This window comes from Thalia democratica, chromosome 5 (genome assembly GCF_965202585.1).
Source record: "Thalia democratica chromosome 5, ktThaDemo2.hap1.1, whole genome shotgun sequence".
Lineage (NCBI taxonomy): Eukaryota > Metazoa > Chordata > Thaliacea > Salpida > Salpidae > Thalia > Thalia democratica.
The window spans coordinates 42184901-42207948 of record NC_139169.1 but is presented as its reverse complement, the minus strand read 5'-3'; the positions used below and the strand labels follow the sequence as shown (position 1 = coordinate 42207948).

Below are 23048 nucleotides of genomic sequence, written 5' to 3'. Positions count from 1 at the left end.
AGATGTGCGCGGATTGCGAGTACTCTCTTGCGACCAGACCTTCGCTTGTGATTACCACTTGGTCGGGTAGAAAAAGGTGCCGAGCCATGGTGCGCCAGTACAAATAAACTACCAAGTTGGACCACACCGTGAAAAAGGGCACGAGAAATATTAGTGGAATGCGGGAGTGACACGAGTGGACGGCGTTGTACATCAGGTGCGCTGACTCGAATTTGGCCCTTTTTCGCAGTGAGTTCAAAGCGGGCAGGATGACGAACAAGCCGTTTAACACGCTGATGACCGTTCCTATCCAGTAAGAAATCAACACGTCGAAGGACTCCAAGTTGACTTCTCTCGCAACGTCTTTCACGAGGGCGATGTTCCAGTTCAGGGTTTCGTTGTTAGCCCACGATTCGTTACCTTCCAGGTAGCGGTTTGAAGCCATGGTGACCGACCTGTGGTAGTCCGGGTCCACCAAGTGAGCGATCGTTGTCATGCCGTCGGCGGCAGCAATCGAGCTCAGTGTCATGAGATTTCTGATTTTGTGCACCCTGATTGCGATTGAAATCAAGCACAGGTGAACAGAAAGTAATGAAAAGTACAAGGGGCTGAATTTGGTGAAGAAAAAAAGCACACTGGCGTAGAAGACAGATAGGGAGAAGGCAAAAACCATGAATAAAAGAATGAGCGACATGTGAGAGTCAATGAAGTCCAGAGAGTCTACTACTTTGAAATTCAACCATTCCAAAAAATCTTTCTTGTGAAGCAATCTCGACCAAAACTTGTAAATGATAGGCTTGTTAGTGCTCTGTTAAAAAAAAACACCTTTTGTACTAGAAAATTGTTATGAGAACTAATCTAAGTTGGTGTACTTTTCAGCTAAACTAATATTACAAAAAAAATGTTAAAATAAAATTTTTGGTTTTTATCATGAGCAATAGATAAAATTTTAACTAAACATTACTATAGTAGACAAAAAGTCCTGAAATTTAACAGTGGTATTGTCTTAGAATCTTATTTTTAGATAAATTTATTACTTTTAATAGATTTATTTATTTTTTTGCGTTTTACAAAGCAGCTTATTAATAAAGTAATTTTGTTTTAAAAGTTCAACTATATAAAATTTTAACTAAACTCAAGTATTGTTATTCGATTTATAAATATTTTCACAAAAATCTTCATAAAAATACGTTTGCAAAACTTTTTAATATAAACTACTAACCAGTGAAATAATCTTTGGTTTACACGTTTCTTTTATTTCGTACTGTGGCAAGATGAGTTGGTAAGGTTGAACGCAGGCTTTGTTTCTAACTAAGTTTTCTGTCAAATTAGAATAACCGTTTTCTAATAAAACTTGCCGACAAGTTCTTATCTTGCTTACACATTTTTTTACGCACAGCCTAACATGATTCTGAGGTTTAGCGTTGTTTTGGTCAACTACATCGTTCAGCTCGGTATTTTCGAACAGAAACAGAAATGGCTGTGACGTCATATTCTTTCCTGAAAACTGGATTTTTGGGTTTTTGTTTCTTTCATTGTCAAAGCCACAGATGTTACCCCAAGAGTCTGTCTCAGTTTCTCTTGGGTTCTGATTGTGATGCGCAAGTAGAGTTAAAGTGATCATGAAAAACAAAATAGTCCAAGCAAAAGTAATCAAGAAAAGATTGCAACTGATAGCGTCACAAAAGCGTGATATCTGTGTATTTTTTGAATTAAATTTTACAACTACGGACTAAAAAAGTCTACGTCCATGAAAACATTCGCTATACATTAAAAAAAATTCTTTAAGATAGAAGCTATATTATCAAGCAGTACTAAGATTATACAAAGATTTGTAAACTAAACACTTTCCACAACCTTAAATGATTGTTTACCGTTCTCTTTATCGCTTATTGTTCCAACACTAATTTCTGATTTTCTCCTTATTATTCGATCTTCTCTGTCTAACCTACCATTATGACGTAATATCCGAAAAACTTCCGCATCATGTTCCGATTCACTAATAATTTTCACGCGTTTAGTAGGGTTTTCTTGATGGCTTTTAAGATCTTTTTGTTGATTCTCCATTATTTTCTAAGTTTGTTTAAAGCTGTGATATAATTAACAAAAAATATTTTCTTGATAATTTTTAAGAAGCTGCTATAAATCATAATTAAGCAGTTATTATCTTTTAGAACACATGAGAAGAAAATTCGGGCTCATAAAAAGTTAACAATTGAAATACTTTAAATATTAATTTCATTTGAAAACTAAATCAAAAAGTGAAATCGAAATTAACTAATATTGGAGTTATTAGTTTTAACAAAAATAATTTTATTTAGCAGAATTACTGTTTGTTTATACAAATTATATACAGACAAGCTAAATTTAACCTTTTAAATTGCAAAAAAAGTATTTTTTCGTTTAGTTTGTGTAACGGCTTTAGATATTAAATTACTTTATAAGTAAAAAGTAAACAACTTTATTATATAATACAGCGTTCTTTTTTGCAATTTAATCATCACCTTTTAACCTTCTTAATCTTCTTCTTAGATTTGATAAATGCAAAAAGTTTAGTTTATATTTTAGTTAATATTCAATTTATAAAGTTTTACTATGTATTTCAAAACCAAACTTTAGTTCTAACCGTTGATACCACTTTAAAGTTACGTCACATTATATCTTGCAAATAAAATAACTTTCACCAGTTTGCAGAATATGCTGACTATTAAAGATCTATTAAGATAATTTAAGACATTAACAGTTTTTATGCTATTTTAGAAACTTTGACTATTTTCTATTCTGCCAAACTACTTTGCTTTTGTATCTTACTTGAACAATATAACAACAAAATAAAATTTATCACCTCAATAAAATGCATTTAAATAGTCAATTATTACATTACTAGATATAAAATTAAAATGATGAAATTAAAATAATCCGGGGAGTATGACTCGATAACCAAAAGGTTTTTTCTAGGTCCTTAGATCAAACTTTTAATTGTTTTTTTGTAGTTCAATAAAGTAAAAAAATTAATGCAATACCGAGTTTCATCCAAAGGGCTCATCAATTTGAACAATTTCATGTTTATTAGAAGACAAAATACCACAGTTAATCAAAAGTCGTTAACACGGAAAATTTCTGTAAATCTTGAATTAAAATAATGATCTAAAAATAAGTTTGAAAATAAACAAAACTCAGTCGTGCAGCTTCTAATAGAACAGTATTCGATTAATATATCAGAATGTTTCGAGAGTTATGACTTGAGTAAATTTTCAATACTTAGTAGTAAAGATTAATGATAAAGAAAATCGATTACACAACCATTTAGTTTTCAACCTTGATTATAGTTGATTGTTTTTACGCCTTTTTCGTTAATTTTTGTAATATATTTGTTTAAATTAACACCAATTTGTTTAAGTTACTAAATTACTTGGTTTAAGTTTAAATTGATTTAGTATTACTTATAGGATCGAGTATTTATTTTGATTGTTCACTACATTTTTGTACTATTTTAGTTATCAGTCATTTATTTCAACATATACAAAAATTTATCTTATGAGCTGCAGTGAAAATCGTTTCTGTTGTTTGTACTTTTTGCTTTAATGATAATTTTAATTGTAATATGTTAATTATGAGTAAAAATCAGCTTTAGTGTACAAAAATCATTAACAAAGTAAATCCTGAACGTTAGCTCGTTATATTTATCATTAAATTTATATGATTAAAGAAGACATCGGCAAAAGTCTACAGAGCCTAAGCCTGGACATTCGTATGCCGTGAGACAAGCTCAAGTTGACATAAAAGTTTGATTGACTGCAAGTTTTCGGTTGCGACTGACTGACGAGTTTCAATAAGAAGGAAACCCAGGTCTATCGAAAGCTTGTTGTCTGATGATCGAAGTGGTTTGATCAAACTTTTATGTTAACTTAAATTTATAAGCTGTAAATGTTTGCTTTTGAACTATTAGCTTGATTTAGTTTATAAGTAAAATCTAAAACTCTCTCTTAATAAACTTCTAAAATATTTAGTAGATCTATTTGTAAAACGCTAAAGACTTTTCTCCAATATACAAGTTATGAAACAAAAATAGCAAGCTATACTTTTAAAGGTATCGACTTTAACCCAGTTAGATAAAGTAAAAAAATATAATTTAGGTCGTTTTTACATTAGTTAACTACAAGGTTTATCAAAACACTATTTCCACAATACTGTAAAAATCTAAACAAATTCAGCTTTACGAAAAAACAATGAACTAAATTTATAAAATTTAAAAACACCTTGTTTTGTTTGTTTTTTGCTTAATGCTGTACCATGTAGGATTGCATTGTAAACTTTATAGAAAATTGTTTTTAATAAAATGTATATTCAGTTTGATAAAAATACCAATATCAAATTTATTTGTTTAAAATAAAAACAACTTTAGTTGTAAAACATAATTAGTTTTAGGATTTGTTAAACTAGGGTGGTATTAAAAAAATTAGTATATTTTAAGTTTATCTCATCAGTTATAAAAAATCATTAGCGGAAACAACTACAAAATTTTAACATAAACAAACAGTCGTTTCAAACTTTTTCTGTTTTTTTTTTGTAGGCTTTAGACTTCTTACTTGAGAAAAATAAAGTAATTTAGATGTTAAAATAAATAAAATTTTATTTTGTTAGCTTAGACTTAGAGTAAGACTTAAACATTGGTTTTTTAGATTTAAGCATGACCTAAGTAAGACTTTACTTAATTGCAGTTGTAGAAGTTTTAAAGAAGAAAATATTTACTACCAGCAAAAAAAGTGTCTGACTACTTCAGCAATTTAAGCAAATGCTCGGAAGTATTTGACGCCATTGTCATTTATAGGTAGACTTAATCTGCTGATAAGAGCATCTCCTTCGTATTAGAGACATTGAGAACACTGTTGAACAGAAAATACTTAATCGCCTGTTTAAAAATGCTATTATTCCTAAAACTCTGAAGTCATACAAAGCTTTAGAGTTTTAATACGATGAAAGAAGAGTAAAATTTACTGCCTTGAATAATAATCGAAGGACAAAAGCATAAGTTAAATGCCCAGATAACATCCAAATGGTAAAGCAACATTATTAAAAACTTAATTATGAGCACATTTTTATTTCACTTTGTTTCCTATCATCAAGTTAAAATTTTGCATTTGTTTACTTATTTGTATATGTAATCATACCTTTTTCCTCTTCTTCAAACTCTTTTTTCACTTAGTAATTCTAAATTAATCTGATTTATTGATAACGACATATGCTGAAAAAGTTTGTATCATAAATATCTAATGATAATAACAATTAAACTCATACATTTATGCAGCAAATGGTGTTTAATATATCAAACAGTTTTTTTTTAAAATCAGTGAAAACTTTGTTAAAAAGGCAGGTTACCTCACCGAAAGAGGTAGTTTAAAACAAAAAAATTGTTCTATACTTCGTTTGCATAATTTTATAACAAATTAAAATTAACTATGCATAAACCACATAAAAATATGAATTTGTAAGTTTATATTTGATAGTTTTATTTTTTGCTAAGAAGTTGTTAGCTAATCTTTAAAGTTACAACAAAATATATATTTTAAACAACTAATAAAATACTAGTTATAAAACTTATGTCGTGCAGAGTAAAACTCATATGCATAAGTTGTTTTTTAAGTTTTGGTTTACATATTCCATACGAAAGCATAATATGGGTAGATAAAATTTTGAATAACAAAAGTAAAGAAAAATACATATAGAACAATTTACTTTTCAGCAAGTAAATTATCAAAAACTTTAAAACATATCTTTACCGAGAGAACAATAATTTTTGAAAAAGAAAACAAACTACACAATATTTTTTATAAGAGTAACAGAAAACTTAGTAATATTTGTTATGTTAAAAATTGAGATGTTTACAAAAAGCAGTAAAAAAAAAACTGATGATGATAACCAACAACAGAAAAATATAAGAAGAAAAAAAAAGAAAGAAAATGATCTCTAAATTGAGGCAAATACAGAAAAGAAATTGTTTTATACAAAGTTTAGTTTAATAATTAAAACAAACCCAAGTCCACATAGGATTGAATGAAAAAAAGAGATTAAAATATTTAAAAGAATACACAAAAAAAAAATTAAGCCTGAAAAATTGAATTCTTTACTATACGTGCAAGCCACAAAATTATCTATGTTAACCCATAACCTTGTTATTAACATATTACAAATTAAGCCAATATTGGTAACCAAGATTAAAAAAGTCAAAAATAATTACACCTTACTTGATATAAAAGCACAAAAACTAAAATAAAAAAGTAATTACATTAAAGAATATTTTGAGGCATATGCAGGCACCAAACATCAGTAAACCAGTAGAGGTGGTAGACTATTAATGTTAATTACATTGTTCTTATGACCATCTTAACATTAATGTGTTTTACATTGAATAAAAAGTATCAAAAAAAAAGGTTCCTTTTATAAAAGATATAGTTGTGTTTTGTAAATTTTTAAAATAGATAAATATAGAAGGTTAATTTTCTTGACATTTAAGTGCTGTTGGATAAGCATAAGATTCAACGGAAAAATTAATATTTTTTCTTATAGTCTAGTTAAATTCATAAGTTATATTTATTATAAAGTTTTCATAAATTAACTAATGTGTGCAAGTTAAAAAGGTAAGCTTGCCTCACCGAATTTTATAATTTAAAAAGAACAAAATTTGCAATTTTTTCTATAACTCGACCGACTCTTTCTTAAAACTTAAGTCATTAAAAATAAATACTCTCTTTGTAAGTCAGTATAGCTTACATTTAAAAATAGTCGTGCAAATTAAAATAAAATTAGTGATCTACCCGATCAGGATCTTTTTTTTCAAATTGAGTTCCGGCTGGATCCAGACAGTTTACATTTTTAAAGACAAATTTTGGTGAATTTCAGTCAAAATGTAAAATTTTAGTAGTTTATTACCTTTAGTTATGTTATAGCTAATGAATTAAACCATACTTCTTATAATTAAGGTATGGTCCGCGACTATTTGTTTTATTACCTGTTAGAAAGTTGTTTTACTTAAACTTATGATATAAACTAAACTGAGAATGGTGGGGCCGAATTCATGTTTATATTATTATAATTTCATGCTAATTAAATCAAAAGATCTTTTTATTATAAATTTGCAAAAGTATAGCGGCCCGAAGAAGTCTATCTGGCCCAATACGTACAAAGTCTGTCACATCTACCCCGACGAGTAGACAAGATTTTTAACTTTTTTATATTACACAAAGCTTGATTGACTTAGAAAAAAGGTAGTTTAGTCAAGACTTAAAACCGTAAAATAAAGTGATTCTAAATTTTTCATGAAAAAATACTATGAATCATCAACATGGTTATTTTGATCCAATTAAAGAAAACATATGCCTATTAAATAAAAGTTAAATGTTTGTTTTTCGATTTGTTACTAACAATTTATGTAACTTAAATAGCTGCTAAAAATTTTACATAATTACTTAAAAACCTTTACAAAATACATTAACTACAATTTGTAAGAGTTTCTAACAAAGTGGATTTGTTTATGCTTGGTCTTTTAAAGGAACTTTATGTTATAAACTGTTTCGTAAATCTAGATTTACAAATTTTATAGTAGTTTATAATTTAATAGTAATTAATATTTAAATAATTATTTTGATAGTAATTTTTATATGTTAACAAAACTTCTAGAAGATTCTAGAAGTTTTGTTAACATATAAAAATTACTTTTAATCTCTTCAAATACTTGTATCTTAATCTTTTTTAAATATAAAATCCAGCCAGATCCCAAGAATATAAATAGTTTTACTATACAATGAACAATAAAGAGTTAATTTTTAGTCAGTTGTATGAAATGTTAAAATATATTTAAAAGCTTATAAAAGCTTCTAGATAGGTAATGCGTTTTTAAAGTTTAATTGATATATGGACTTAAACATTCAGGTAAAAAAACATCTAAGTATAAAAATATTTTTATTTGTTTGCTTTCAAATTTTCATGAAGAATTTAAGTACTTATGTTTCTACAAGTTCGTATTATCTAAATTAGTTTGATCGTTTCGGAGTGTTAAAAAATCATATCTATATCATAATTTTGACAGCTAAGTTTCATAAAAAATAACGTCCTAAAAGCTGAACTGGTTTACAAAAATTAATTAAACCAGTGAGTTAAATTTGAAACAGTACTTAATACATATATTTTTAAATGTTGGTAAGATTAGAACCGTAACCCAGTGAAATTTTATAAGTACTTAACGTTTTTAATGATAAAGGATTATAAGTTACGTTTTACAAGTAACTATAAGTTATATAGTAAGATGAAAGTAATAGAGTTATAAATTTTTCGGTTAAAATCTTTTTATAATAATTGATAGCACTTAAACAGTTTTACGCTTATAGTTAAAACGCTATTATATTTTAACATTTCAGTTTTAGTGCACAGAGCTTTTTACTTAGTACCATACAAGTCAAAATTAAATGAATGCTTAAATTTAACAAAAAGTTTAAATGAACTGGCAAGTTTACCGCTTTAAGCTTTTAAAAACATTTTTTTACGTAAAAAATACTTATTCCTCATTTAGTATAAAATTTTCGTTGAATTACTAAATAAAAACTAAAATAAAAATTTTTAAATGAATCAAAAAGTTGAAGATTTACTACCAAATCAAGTTAAAATAATTACTCATTCATACCTAAAACATTGAAATGCAGGTGTTAAGGACCTAAAAGTATTTAACTTTATACTTATTACTTAAATCTCCATTTGTAATTTAACTAAGTTTTGAGATTAAGTATTTAATAAAGCAAACTGCAAAAAAAGTTAAAAAATTTTGTTAACAAATATTTGTTTTTTGAAGTGTTTTTATTGGTTGAACGCTAAAAAAAACATAGAAATTTAAGATAAACATATGTTTTATTTATAATGTAATTTGTAATTTTTAATGTTTTTAAACAAGTATAGAAATGAGTAAAACTTTATTTTATTAGTTTCTTAAACATTTTTACACTTCTGCTACATGTTACGATTATAGCAACTAAAATCAAATGTGGATAACGAGTTAAGTACGTACTAAAAAAATTTATAGAACAAATTATTCGTCTAGTCCAGTTGCAATGCTTTTTCACACAACCCGTAATAATATGCTTTATATCTGCTATCATAATTCCAACTGATAAAAGTTTCGTAGCAACTGGCATCGTTCATCTGTGACGTAGTTGCTATGACGTGGGCGCAGTTCTCCCCGTTGTACATGGCATCGTTAGGCTCACCTGGGTGCCAACCCAGAACCCAGTCTTCACCTGGGGTACCGTCCAAAAGTTGCCACTGGTTTTGATAGTTGTTTTTGTTGACTCCGACCCAAAGATGCTTGTCATTGTTTGCTTTGATCGCCTCTAACACTTCACTGTGGTAGTAAAATGTAACAACACCACATTAACTATTGTCAAATATCTTAGTAATTAATAACACTAATAGAAAATAATCTACCTCAAGTTACAACAATACAGCTTTTATGTTCGTACCATAATGACTTTGAATGTGAATTAAGTTTACATTTAAGTTGGTTTTCAAAAAGTACAAAAATTAATTAAGTTCATTTTCAACATAGTGTAAAATTACGAAGTAAAAAAGTTTAAACTTTGTTTGAACAGCAAACTTAAAATGCATTTGGATATTTAGGGCTTAATAGTAAACTAAGTGAATTTTATTAACAAGTTTTAAAGTATTTAGAAAACTTTTTAACAGATATTTTGATAAATTTTGGTTTGAAAATTCTCAAGATGAAATTTTATTTAGACACAAACCTTTTTAATCCCCTTTCTGATTTCAGGCTATCAGAAATCAAGTTTCCTCCTTTTTCTTCGCACATTCTTTTAGAATCAAACCAGTTACCAGGTCGAGGTGTAATAAAGTAATTTAAATTTGAATGAGTTGTGTTTTCTTCTGGCTGTAAATCAGTAGCTGATTCTATTATTTTAGTCAGTATATCTTTATTTAATGCAGGATACGGAGTTTCTGGGCTAAGTTTTTGTGTTTCAGGTATTTCTTCTGGTTTTACTTGACCTTTTAATTTTGTATTAGGTAAGTTTCTTACTGTGCAAACTTATTTTTATTTATGAAATCAGAAAAAAAAAGTAAAATTAAAGTTAGTTATATTTTTTATAAAAAAGTCTTTCACAGCCCGCAGTTGTAATAAAAAAAGAATGTAGTAATAAGTACAAAATACTATTTTCAAACAAAAATAAAATAAAAAAAAGCAATAACAAAGCAGTACAAATTAGTATTAAGTAAAGATAGTGATAGTATGGTTAAAGCACACTTTTTTTACTAGTTTTAAAAAGTATGTCTGTAGCTGAAAACTACACCCCGGGCTGTATATTTTAGATTTTCGAACTGCAGCTTGCTTACTCCTTGTATATATGTTACTTTTTTTATAAATGAAGTCCTCTAATACAATTATTATACGGATAAGCAAAGTACGGCCCGACAGAGTTGCCATAATGGTCCAATCACAAAGTCAAGTAGTACTTGTTATCATTATCTTACCTCAAAGATAAACTTCTAGTTTTATCTAGAGTCCATCTAATTTTTATTGTGATCAACGCTTCTTGCATGAAACACAGTGTAAAGTAATGAACTCAAAGTATTAAATTGTCTTTTTACTGTTATATGTTTATAATAGTACTTACTTAAGGCTGCTGGATTTTCTTCATTAACTTGTTTATTCAAAAAGTATTGTAACTGCTCAATATATTCAATATCTTCTTTTATAGAAGAAACAATTCGTAAATCCTTGTAAACTTGATCGAATTTAGCTTGAACTGTGATCCACATAACGGTTACTGATACGGAAAGTAAAATGATCAACGATACAAGTGTCAATATTGTGTACTGGAATTTGACACGTTTACTTTTTTTCTTATTTGTAGATAGCTTAGCAGAGTTTTTTTCAGAAAACTGATGATACATTTCGACATCCTTTCGAAACATTTTCCTTTTTAACAAAACTGTTTTAAGAACTGAAAATGTTATATGTGCAAACTTTTGTATAAAAAATTTAATAATGTTTTGGTATAAAAGTTATAAAAAAAAACAAATTATAATAGGTATAGTCTAACTATAAAGTAACAACGCATTTTAAAGACATTAAAAACATGACTTTCTTAAATTCCTTGTACCTAAGGATCTGCACTTAAGCATTGAAACTTAGTTGTATTAGATTAATTTAACTTAACGAAAAATATAAAATGGATAAAACCATAAAAAAATCAGTTTTTAGTCTTATACTGAGAATCATCACTTAGAAGAGATCTTTCGTTTATTAAAAAACAAACATTTTCAATTCTGTAGAAAACAAAAAAAAATGTTAGCAACTAGAGAAACTTGTTACATTTATAAAAGATACATAGACGACATTATTTTTGTGCCTCGCAAATAAATTAAACTTTATTCAAGAAGAACTCAACAAAAAATTTCGAACTCATGATTTAAACCTACAATTTAAAAAAGCCTCAACTACATAAGAAGGAAAAGAACTGGAATTTTTGATATCTTACACAGAATAAATAGCTCTGAAATAAACGAGTTAAAACACTAAACCCACAGCAAAATCAGCAAAATTTGAATGAAAATTCTTACCATCCAACACATGTTTTTAGAGGGATAATTTTATCAGAAGCTAAAAGACTTAAAAAATTAAATGAAAAATCAAAAGATTATGAAAATGCATTAATTAACTTAAAAATAAAATGCAGTAGATCAAGTTTTCGTAAGAAATTAATTAATAATACCTTTAATGAATTAGATGACGTATGTAACAAAGATCTTAAAACAAATAACAAAAAACAATCAGAACAAAATGACTTGGGCAACCAGCTTTAAAAATATTATAAACTTTAACAAAAAAGAACAATGTAATAATATAAAACTATTAAGATTAACTTATAAGAGACCAAAAACACTGAGAAATATATTAATAAACAAAAACAATAAAAAAAAAAAAAAACAAAACAGCTGAATGTGGAAAGTGTGCCTTATGTGGAAATTTTGGAAATTATAATAAAAGTATGATATGTTATAATAAAACAATACAATATATGAAAATTAAACAACATTTAAATTTCAAAAATTATGGAATATATGCAGCTACATGTAAAAATTTATACATTGGACAAACTATGAACAGCTTTACTAAGAGGCGGAATGCCCACATAAATATATGACCCATAGAAGTTTTACCTTAATTCTTAGCACTTGAGCAAGAAATCCCTCAAATAGCGTTGCTAAGAATTTAGGTAAAACTTGTATGGGTCATATATTTTAAAAGCAATGAAAAACTGGGAAAAAAATATCACTACATCATAAAACATAACTATACAAGTCTGTTAAAAATAAAGATTACTAAAAAAATATTTTACTTTTGCATAAAAGGTTGTATATATGAAAAACGAAAATCGTGCAAAACTGGAATTTTTCTGAAAAGTTTATTCAGGCTTATGGTAAACAAAAAATTATTGAAAAAAAAATTGAAAAAAATAGTTTATAGCATCATTAAACTCATTTTAATAAGTATGGTTAAAAAAAAAAATATTTTCTAAGAAAAGGTTGTATAAATAAAAAACTTAAAAAAAAAACAAAAAAATTTTAAAGGGGCCCTATTCAAAAAGTCAAACCCCAATTCAATGTTTTTTTTTTAATTAAAGACAAAGGACCGTTTTTTAGAAAAAAAAAGAGTTTTTAATTATCTATTAAGATAAGGACATAATTGGGTCTTAAGTTTGGACATTTTTATAAAGTTCCTAAAAAACGCTCTCAAGCTAAGTTGACGCTCGTATAAAAATAGTTACAGTAAACAAAAATAATTTTATAAAGTTTTTTTTTTCAGCATCTCAAATTGAAAAAAATAAATAAAACTTTACTGACTAATCTCAAGTATAAGTGTTCTATTAATTTAGAAGTAAAAGTATAATATTCAGTATTTTAGTAAAACAGTATTTTTCTGTTTTAGTCTTATTTTAAATTTTCAACTAAAAATATCTAATTTTTGGTATTTAAATTTCTCTAGTTGCTAGTATATATATTTTTTTTCACAGAATCGAAAGTGTTTGTTTTTAATAAACAAAAAATCTCTTTTCAATGTGTGTATAAGACTGAGACTGATTTTTTGATGGTTCTAACCATTTTTTTATTTTTGTTAAATGAAAATGTTATGTTTGCAAACTTTAGTATAAAAGTCATTAAAAAAACAAACTATTTGAGGTATAGTCTAAATATGAAGTTACAACGCATTTAAAAAACATTAAAAAATCACTTTCTTAAATTCCTTCTACCTAAGGATCTGCACTTAAGCATTGAAACTTAGTTGTACTAGATTGATTTAACTAAACACCTGAGTTGTTATTGATAAACTAATATCTGAAGTTATAAGTTTATAAGTGTAATCGTTTGGTTTTAAACCTTAAGTATGAAGCAACACTAACTTAAAACAAAAACATCTGATTGATGATTTTTAAATTAGGCGTTTTTGATTAAAAATTTTTACTATCTGTTATTCTCTCGACATTTGATTAATCCTTTACGTTTCTCTCGTTTGAAAAACAAAAATGCAGAATAAAAAATTCACTAAGAAAGGAACTATATCTAACTTTTTCCAACTTATATGCTCTACCTTTTTATGATATATAAAAATAAGTCAACTTAGACAATTTAAAAAAAAGAAAAAAGAAAGCAGTACGTGGCATATTACAAACAGATAAAGTCTAGTCACGCCTTTTACCAATACAAACATAAGTTTATAATAATGTTTAAAACAGCCACAAAACCATATTTTTATAAAAAACAAAGAATTTTTAACAAGGTACTGGCTAAACTTAAACCATGTAAATTACGTATTTAAAAAAAATTGATAGTATACTAGCTTCTACGTAAATACAAGTTTTAACTATGTTTGCCTGTAGTATCACATTTTTTTATTTAATGAAAAAACACTACTTGTCAACTTGAGTTTTCATTTTTATAGTTTTAAAGTGGTGATCTCAAATTTTATTTATTTACTTTTTATAATAAAAAACAAAATAGTTTATAATGCTTTTAGTTGCATTCTCAATTAAGTATTTAAAGTTAAAAATCTTGCATTAAAATTTGTTCAAACATTCATAAAAGATAAAAAAAACAAAAAGATATAAACCCGAATTTAAAATCAGTTTTCTTTTTGACCTTATTTTTTTCAAGAACTTAATATTTCACGCTTTTAAGTATGTAACAACCGTAAAAGCACGGAATAAAATCAGTCTAAAACGTAGATATATTGTATTTATGTAGTAAGAAAAAAACTAAGCCATAGTTTTCTTAAAGTTAGATATCCTTAGATTTAAAGCACTTAAAAAATATTTTAATGAAACAAGTTATTATTCAATTTGTATATTAGTTTGCTGTCTATTTTTTTAAGTTTAGAGAACTTTAACTCATTGAGACAACTGTTATTTTAGTAATTGTTTGTTAAAATTAAAATTATCTGTTTTAATCGTTCAAACTAGGTGTTAGGTCAATAATTTTTTGATAATGTTATTTTATTGGTTAGATCAGTGGGTTTTTAAACCTTCAAATGCTTTACGTACACAATAAGTATATAAAAAAAACTTTTATTTAAATAAATATTTTTATTTTATTTGTTTATACTAAAAAATTAAAATTTTAACACTTTTTAAATTATCAAAAATAGTTTAAAAAATTGGATTTATACCAACTGTAATCGATAACCGAAAGGTATTTTCGTACACCAGGTCCTTTGACCAAACTTTGTGAGCGCTTTTTTTATCGTTCTATAAACAATCTTTAAGCATTATTTTTTATTCCATGTTTAGTTTTCTATGCACGGTAAAAGAACTTATTTAAACTTTGAGAAACAAAAGGCTAAAGTATTTAAAATTTATTTTTAATCAAGTAATTGAGTAGCAAGTTGCTTTTGCTTTAATTAGTCCACACCTTTCAAAAAATTCATCATTAACTCTCAAGTTAATTTCATTATCCAATCAGTTATGACTGACATTCTTTTTACGTCTTATAAAAATTGTTGTATTATAAAAGTAAACAAACCTTTTTAAATTCAAGTTTGAATAAAAAAAATATTTTGAAAACTTAAATAATTATTTAATTAACATTTTAATGCCAAATGCTGCTATTTTTCAAAATGTTTCACTTTATTATTTCAAACTTGTGTTTCATATTTTTCCTTAACGTACTTATTTCATAATTTAAATGTACGTGTTAGTAGTAATTGAACAAAGTTAAACACTAAATCTTCATTTAAATTTTAAAACAAATGTTAATGATCACTGCAATATCTTTATTACATTAAATAAGCTTTTTGGCATCTTCTATCATACTGGTTTGATTTATATTGACCTTTTTAGCAAAATTTATTTAAAGTTGTTTTTATAGATCTTTTTTGTAGCGCTCAAAGAACTATACTGGTGGTAGTTTTTATTTAGTCAGTTATTTATAAAATCTGAATAATTAAAAATTTAATATGTAAAGTTCTACTTTTTAAATTTTTTTGGTTATATTTTAGTTAAAAAAGCTATTTTGTAAATGTTAAAAACTCTGTATGTCTGTACTGTTGCTAATGAGTGTACTAAAGCTTTATTTTGAACAAAGTTTTCGCACTGTAACAAAAAAAAATTTTATCAAAAATTATTTGATATATAAAAGTACCCATACAGTCTTTTTTTTTGAGACTGTTCAATCGTACTTCAAACAAATCAATTGTAGTAAAATCAAAATAAGTTTAACAATTACAGACATAACTACTTTATTGTGCATAGATTAAAATAGGTTTAGGTCATCTGCTTTAAAAAGTTAATTTCTTTATTAATATTTTTAATTGCATACTAAAATTTTCCTTCAATAAATGTTAATTTTAAACATAAAGATTTTAAGTAAGTTATTTATATCTTTCTAGAAAAGTTGTTAAACATTCTTCGCCGTCAACAAAACACATGATAACGTTTAAGCTCCAGGCAGTTTAAACTTCTTACTTCTAACAACAATAACGAATTGTGATCTGCAAATGTTTGCGCTTTGCACTGCTTTTTTCAAACATAGAAACATTAGGAACAATGAGATCTTATATTCCGCACCTTGCTCATATTAGCATATAGTAGGTGTATTTAAATGTAAGAATATTTTGGCATACACTCTTCTTAAAGAATATTTTGAGGCAAATTTAAATTTCTTAATTGAGAGCGATGATTAAAAAAAATATATAGTAGCTATTAGTAGAAGAAGATCCTTATAAGCATAACAATTGACTCATAATCTTCTAATGCTGACAAATATTAGATAAAATGTTTTAAAGTTAAAGGTAGTGTTAAATCAAACTCGAAACAATTTTAAACTTGGTAGTTTTTTTTTTCATCGTTGTATTTTTCAGTTAAAACTATTTTATATTAAATTAAACTTTAACTATTTTGCTAGTGTCACTATACTTTTATAATATAGTTTAAATAATTAACCTACATAGATTTATTGTCTAGGAGCTAGTACATTATTTTTTGCTGGTTAAATTGTACTTTCCTGAAAAATTTTTTTATGAAATAACTTATGAGTTGTTTTGACTGGTATCAAATAAAAAAAAGATAACATATAACAAATGCAAAACTCAACACTTATAAAATAACACATTGTTGACATAACTAAATTTTATCTTATGGTTTAAAGTGTTCTTTTAATTTTTTTTCTGAGAAGCTAATTTTTCACAGAATAAAACTTTGAATTAGTGTTGTTTAACCTCCATATATATAGTATAAATTCATATACAAACTAAAAACTGTCTTTATTTTTATTTTTTCAAACAGCAATAAACTTTAAACTTCCTTTTACATAAAATAAAATAAGTAATAGACTTAAAAAAAAACATTGTTAAACTATTTTCAAAAATATATACATTTTTGTGATACTTTAAACATTAATTTAATTAAGTTCGTTAGTTTTAAAGAAGTTACTAAGTTAATTATTTGTGATAAACAATACTTGTAGCTTTTTAAGAAACAAATAGCTTTTAAAGTTTTAAAGAAGAAAACTTATGTTACGAAATTAATTAAAAACACAAATTTTTCGAAACATTTTTAGGCATCGTATAAAAACTTAATTAACATATAACATCAGTCGGGTTTTTTTTTCATATAGAATTTTGTGGTTGATGAGTTTTTAAAAGACGTAAAAAGTTATATTACAAAAAGCTGGAACTGTATTCACGACTTTTCTAAAATGGTGTCAATTCAAAAATAATAATTATCGCAAAGCTTATATTTATACGTAAGCATCATAATGCCCAAGTATCGTTTTAAACTGCTAATTTTTATTTAAATAATATAAATATAGAAATAAAAAATCAATGTAGTGCTTATTTTAGTAATAGTTTATTCTAAACGAAAACTTGTTGAAGTTCAAAGTGCAAGTGAATTAAATAACAAAAACTAACCTATTAAGTAATTGTGAGTAAAACAAAAACAGTTGTCAAATAAAAATAGACAATAAAATGACCTAAAACTTTTCTAAATAATTTATTGTTTTTATTTAACTTAACATATAGATAATATTAATTTTTACAAAAAAGTTTTTTTTTTAATGTTTAACTACGCGTAAGTATTAATTTATTTTTACGTTATGCAAAAGAAATCTATTAACATTAGTTGATTACTAACAAAAACAAAAAAGCTTAGCGTAAAACTTTGTATTCATCTAAGTAAATTTTGGGCCTCTAATGACGGTATAAAAACTATAGTAATTCAGAAGAATCAGTATTGTCCTGGACAAGAAGTTAAAAGGTGTTCAAGTGGTGTACGACTCGATAACCGAAAAGTTCTTTGTGCACCGTATTTTGTGCTTTTTTTTTCGTTCAATAAACAAAAATATCAAAAGCTGCAAGTCGAAACTTATAACAAAAAATATATCTATGGAATATAAAAGTGTTTACAACATCTAGGTTTCCTATTTAAAGATAAAAAGATAGTTTTTGAATGTGAAACATAAAAATAATTACAAAAATTCAACTACAAAAATATAATTTCTCTGATAAAACAGTTAACTCTTTGTATTGTAATGATTAAAAATTTTCTATTCTATTGTATTTTTTAAGATAGACTGAGCACAACTGAAATTAAAGTTTGTTTTATAATTGAGCGATGGCTTTTTTCAAAATTAATAACTACTTATTGTTTATTTTTTGTCTTATATAAATGTTTACTAAACAAATTTCTATCAAAAAGTACAGCACCAGAAATAATGCATGTCTTAAAACTGTTGTTAAATCACAAACCAGTCAGGTAACAAAAGACCAGGCAATCAATTTTGTCTTCGGCTTGTAAAATGCGTTCTAATTATTTAATAAATTTTTTTTAATCATAATATTATGAGTGATACTTAAAAATAGGCTAAATAAAAATAAAAGTTAGTACAAAAAACTCTTACCTTTAAAAAAGTTCTATGTTGAACTGCAGCATAGTTATAATTAACAAGAAGGAAAACACAAGAATTGTTAATTAAAAGTCAAGTATAAATTTTTTTTAATGATTATTTATAAACTTTTTGATAACAAATTTCATAACTTAAACTAACAACAATTTTTTTTATTTAAAAAAAGTTTAATTATGCTTACTTTTAAATATTTTTAAGAAATACTTTGTTAGGTTAAAAGTTGAATTTTATTTTTTAAATAAGAATATTTAGTTAATTATGTTTAACTAAATGTTTTATTCATTAAATACTTAAAATCTTTTAACTGCTGAGAACTACTAAATTTAATTAATAACGACAAATACTCGTTTAAAACCATAATCTTAAATTTTGTTATGGAAAAGTTATAAATGTCTAATAAGAGTGGTTAAAAATCTTTGTTTAAAATAATTTACCAACTTCAAATTTACATTGAAGTAGAAAAAATATTTCTAATTTTGAACTTAGACAAATATATTGTGTGATTTTATAAGAATTTACACAGATTTTTCGATTGAATTATCTACTATAAAAGCTTTTACAATTATTAAAGCTAAAAAGATTTTGTATCTTAAACTTGAAAAATTTTTTTTGCTTTAAAGCTTAAACTTTTAAAAGTAATTTCAATTTTTTTTCAAAACCTCATGAATAAAACATTGTTTAGTTCAATTGTCGTTTGAAAGTACTATCGAATTGCTGTTTGTTGTTATAGTAGATTCATATATTAATATAAAAAGTTCCATTTTATACATGTATATATTTCAAAGTTGAGATTAAAAAACCTAACACATTTATGTTACCAATAAAAAAGAAACTTTAAATGTAAGTCTTAGTTTATCCAGTATAAAGTTCTCTTATCTACGGTTCAAACTAAAACAACAGTAATAAAAATGTTGTATACAAAATATAAGATTAGTCTAACTATCATACATAAAATTTTTTAGCTTGTGAACAAAAAAAAAACTAAATGCTTAATGTATTACCACTAAATTATATTTTTACAATAAATTATCTTTTTCTTAAGCCGCTGTAAATGATATTAACTTTTCTACAACTAAGGTTTTTAAGAAAAACTAAAGTATTTTATAGGTTTTTAAAAAATATCTATAAAAAAGTTTAGTACAATGGAAGGTAAAACTGTTAACTCTAATTTCGAAACAAACCGGAAGTTATCTAAAAATATAGAACTTATCAAAATTAAGATAATCTAATAAGATCAAAAATAAAAACACTTCTATTTTCTTCAAAATTTTTTAACCAAGAAAAACTATGCTGTAAAAAAATTTCTGCAACTTAAAAAATTGAAAATGATCGCCAAAAAGATATTATGGTTTTAACTTTTATTACATATTTTGTATAGCTTTATTATTCGCAAAGTGAAAGAAAACTTGTTTTTTAGTGCAACTGTAAAGTTAAAAAGACAGAAAACTTTTTGATCTTGCAAAAGTAAAACAAAACTGATATAAAATAAAAAGTATGTTAAATAGAATTTTTCTTGACAAATCAGTAACGCGTAAGTTTTAAAAAATGACGTTTTATGAAGTATTGGTTGTAACAATGGTTAGAGAGCAACTTCGCATAACCCGTAATAGTGCGCCCAATAACGGTCTTTACCGGCGTAACTAGTGTAAGTTTCGCTGCAATCGACGTCGTTCATCTGTAACGTTGTTGCTATGACGTCAACACAATTTTCACCAGCGTTTTGGTCGTTGTTAGGCTCACCGGGCAACCAATCTAGAACCAAATCTTGGTCGAAAGAGCCATCTAAGAGTTGCCATTTGTGCTCTTTTTTCTTTATTCCCACCCAAAGGTGCTTGTCATTGTTTTCCTTAATGGCTTTTAACACTTCACTGCGTAAAATATAAAAGGTATTTTACAATTCATCATTACCTCGGTTTGACTGTTTATAAGTAAAAAGTTTGAGAAATGATGTTAACACTTTTTAGTGAGTAATTCTACTGTAGTCTATTTTTCAGTTATGTACTAAAAGGTTAAAAACATGGAGTTTCGATTTTTTTAACATTAAGTATTAAAAGTAATTCTTGTTCCTTATATGTTTTCAAAAAAAAAAGTTAGATTATAGTTCTATTTTAGAATTTTGGTAACCACACTATTTTTTATTGTAAAATATTTATATATATTTTGTAAAAATAACAAATTAAACAGTTTTCTTTCTTTATTACACTAACACATATTTTTATGTATTAACAGGTTAACACACTTCAACGGAGCTATGAAAAACAAAAACATCAAGAGTAATTTCTTGATTTTAATAGCTCTGTTGAAGGGTGTTAACCTGTTAACACACAGAAACATGTGTTAGTGTAACAAAAAAGAACACTGTTTAAGCTATTACTATTATATATTCCAGTGAACTTGTTTCGCTCGGATCTTTGCTAACAAACGCTTAAATTTATATTTTCGAATAGTTAGATATTTTGTACTAATTTGTTATAAAAGTTATAAAAAGAGGTTTATGGAAAAATTTAACAAAAACCTTTTTAATCCCATTTCTAATTTCAGACTATCAGAAATCAAATTTCCTCCGTTTTCTTCGCACATTCTTTGAGATTCAAACCAGTTACCAGGTTTAGGTGTTACAAAATATTTGATTTTAAATCTAGCTGTAAAATTTTTGGCTCTTTTATACTTTTTACTTGTCAAAATTTAAACTAAAGAATTTTTGTTTGGTAGGATTTTTTTATAACCTTAAAACTAGTTCTATAAAAAAAATTACTTTAAAATATATAAATCAGCTTAATTTCAAAAATAATCATACTTCCACATTTTATGTTATTTAAAACAAGCTAACTTTTATCATTAGTATGTGTTTTAGACTCCTTGGTGCTTTCTATCATGTATAAAACATCTTCCAGTTTTTCATTAAATTCGTCTAGTTGTGTTTCTATTCTGATCCAATACACAGAAACTAAACCAGAAAGTATTATCAATAATAAGAGGAAAAAATAAAGCAACATTAAATTTTTTCGTGATGTTTTATTCTGACTTTTGTCTAGATCTTCCTTTTTCACTAAATCTTTTCCAGATCTTTTTGAAGTGTTTTCTTTACTTTTTTTAATAAAATTAATAAGAAACTGCTAAAATTTAAAAACAATTACGTTTAAGCTTGTTTCAAAAGCTTTTTCACAAAAAGCAAGTAATACTTTTTAGTTCATACAACCTGTACTATCTTTTACAAGCTTCATATCTTATACCAAGTTATTACTAATAAGTTTAAACAAATATTATATGTTTTGATTTTTCGAAAACTAATAAAAATATCTCAACTTCTAGAGGAGAAATTATTTTTATTAAACTCTTTCAAGATATTTTAACGCAGACTCAGTTTCGGTCAAAGATTTTAATCTTATCTATTTTAATCGGTCTTTGACCGAAACTGAGTCTGCTTTAAAGTACCTTGAAAGAGTTTAATAAAATTAAGCTTAAAAAATTTTTAATAAGATTTATCGAAAAGTAAATATATTTCTAAGATATTTTCAAAAACCTTTTATTCTAAACAGCAATTTTGGTTTAGGTTTAGGTTTAAGTTTTGAATATAATGCAGGTAAAGGTTTTTTTATTAAATTCTTCTAGGATTCTTTAGATAAAAAAATCTCAATTTTTACATAAATAATGAAAATTAACCTTTTTCTTAAAATTCACGTTTTAACAAATAATTTAATTAAAACACCAAACCTTCTTTTTTATATTGTCTGTAATACGCTTCAAAACTAATATATTTGTTGTATACATAAATACTTTTATTTTTTGGAACAAAATAGATAACAAAAAAGAAACTTTTTTTTATACTTATATCTTTTGCACAAAAAGCTTTTAGAAGAAAAAAACGTGAATAACTTTCTCCTTAATATTTATTCAACAAAGATATATGCATATAATATATTAAACTTTATCTATTAGTACACCTTTATAAACTAATCTAAAATACAAAGTAAGCTTTTAAAGATACTTTATTGTTGTAAGTAGAAATTTTTGAAATCTATAAGTCAATGGCTAATACCAAAATATTTTGAAATTGTTTTAGTTTCAATAATAATTTGATTGTTACATTTTTCTTTTCAGTTTTTATTGATGCTTTAAAACTTTACCTTTTATATTTAACAAAGACTTGTTAATTTTATTGCTATTTAAAAACTTAAGAAATAAATCTATAAGGTAGATTTTACTGCTTTTATTTGCGTATGCAATTACATGTTTGAAAATGTTACTTTAAATTTAGAACTTAGTTTAACAGCTGTTAAAACATTAAACAGTTTTATCATATTCATTCAATGTTTAAAAAGTTACTTATACTTTTTTTTATAAATAATCTAATGAAATTTTTTTTTAATTATTTTGTTTGTAGAAATAAACGATTTTTATATAAAATATTAAACATGTCACTTTTCAAATTTATTATAGAGAATCTATGTTAAAAAGTTATATTCTCAAAAACCAAAAAAATAATTACCATTAATCTGGTTAGATAAATATAAATTGTTTAGGTTTAATTGAAAAAACATATACTTTTTTCAAATATCTTCATTTAATAAATTTCTAAATGACATTCTTTTAGAAATTTATAGCAAAGT

The 23048-nt window shown here is 25.5% G+C and overlaps 2 protein-coding genes across 2 annotated transcripts; both read right to left on the bottom strand.

The window, feature by feature from the left end:
• Window positions 1–8928: 8928 nt before the first annotated feature.
• On the bottom strand, window positions 8929–10978 carry LOC145835878 (uncharacterized). The gene is made up of 3 exons (XM_082943627.1): window positions 10653–10978; window positions 9768–10026; window positions 8929–9367 (listed from the first exon to the last, which is right to left on the bottom strand). Exons 1-3 carry the CDS (start codon window positions 10951–10953, stop codon window positions 9064–9066), a joined length of 864 nt encoding a protein of 287 aa, XP_082799753.1. The 5' UTR covers window positions 10954–10978; the 3' UTR covers window positions 8929–9063.
• Window positions 10979–19975: 8997 nt separating this feature from the next.
• On the bottom strand, window positions 19976–21337 carry LOC145837161 (C-type lectin domain family 4 member K-like). The gene is made up of 3 exons (XM_082944929.1): window positions 21269–21337; window positions 20954–21080; window positions 19976–20306 (listed from the first exon to the last, which is right to left on the bottom strand). The coding sequence occupies exons 1-3, from the start codon at window positions 21312–21314 to the stop codon at window positions 20018–20020; spliced, it is 462 nt and encodes a 153-aa protein (XP_082801055.1). The 5' UTR covers window positions 21315–21337; the 3' UTR covers window positions 19976–20017.
• Window positions 21338–23048: the final 1711 nt, after the last annotated feature.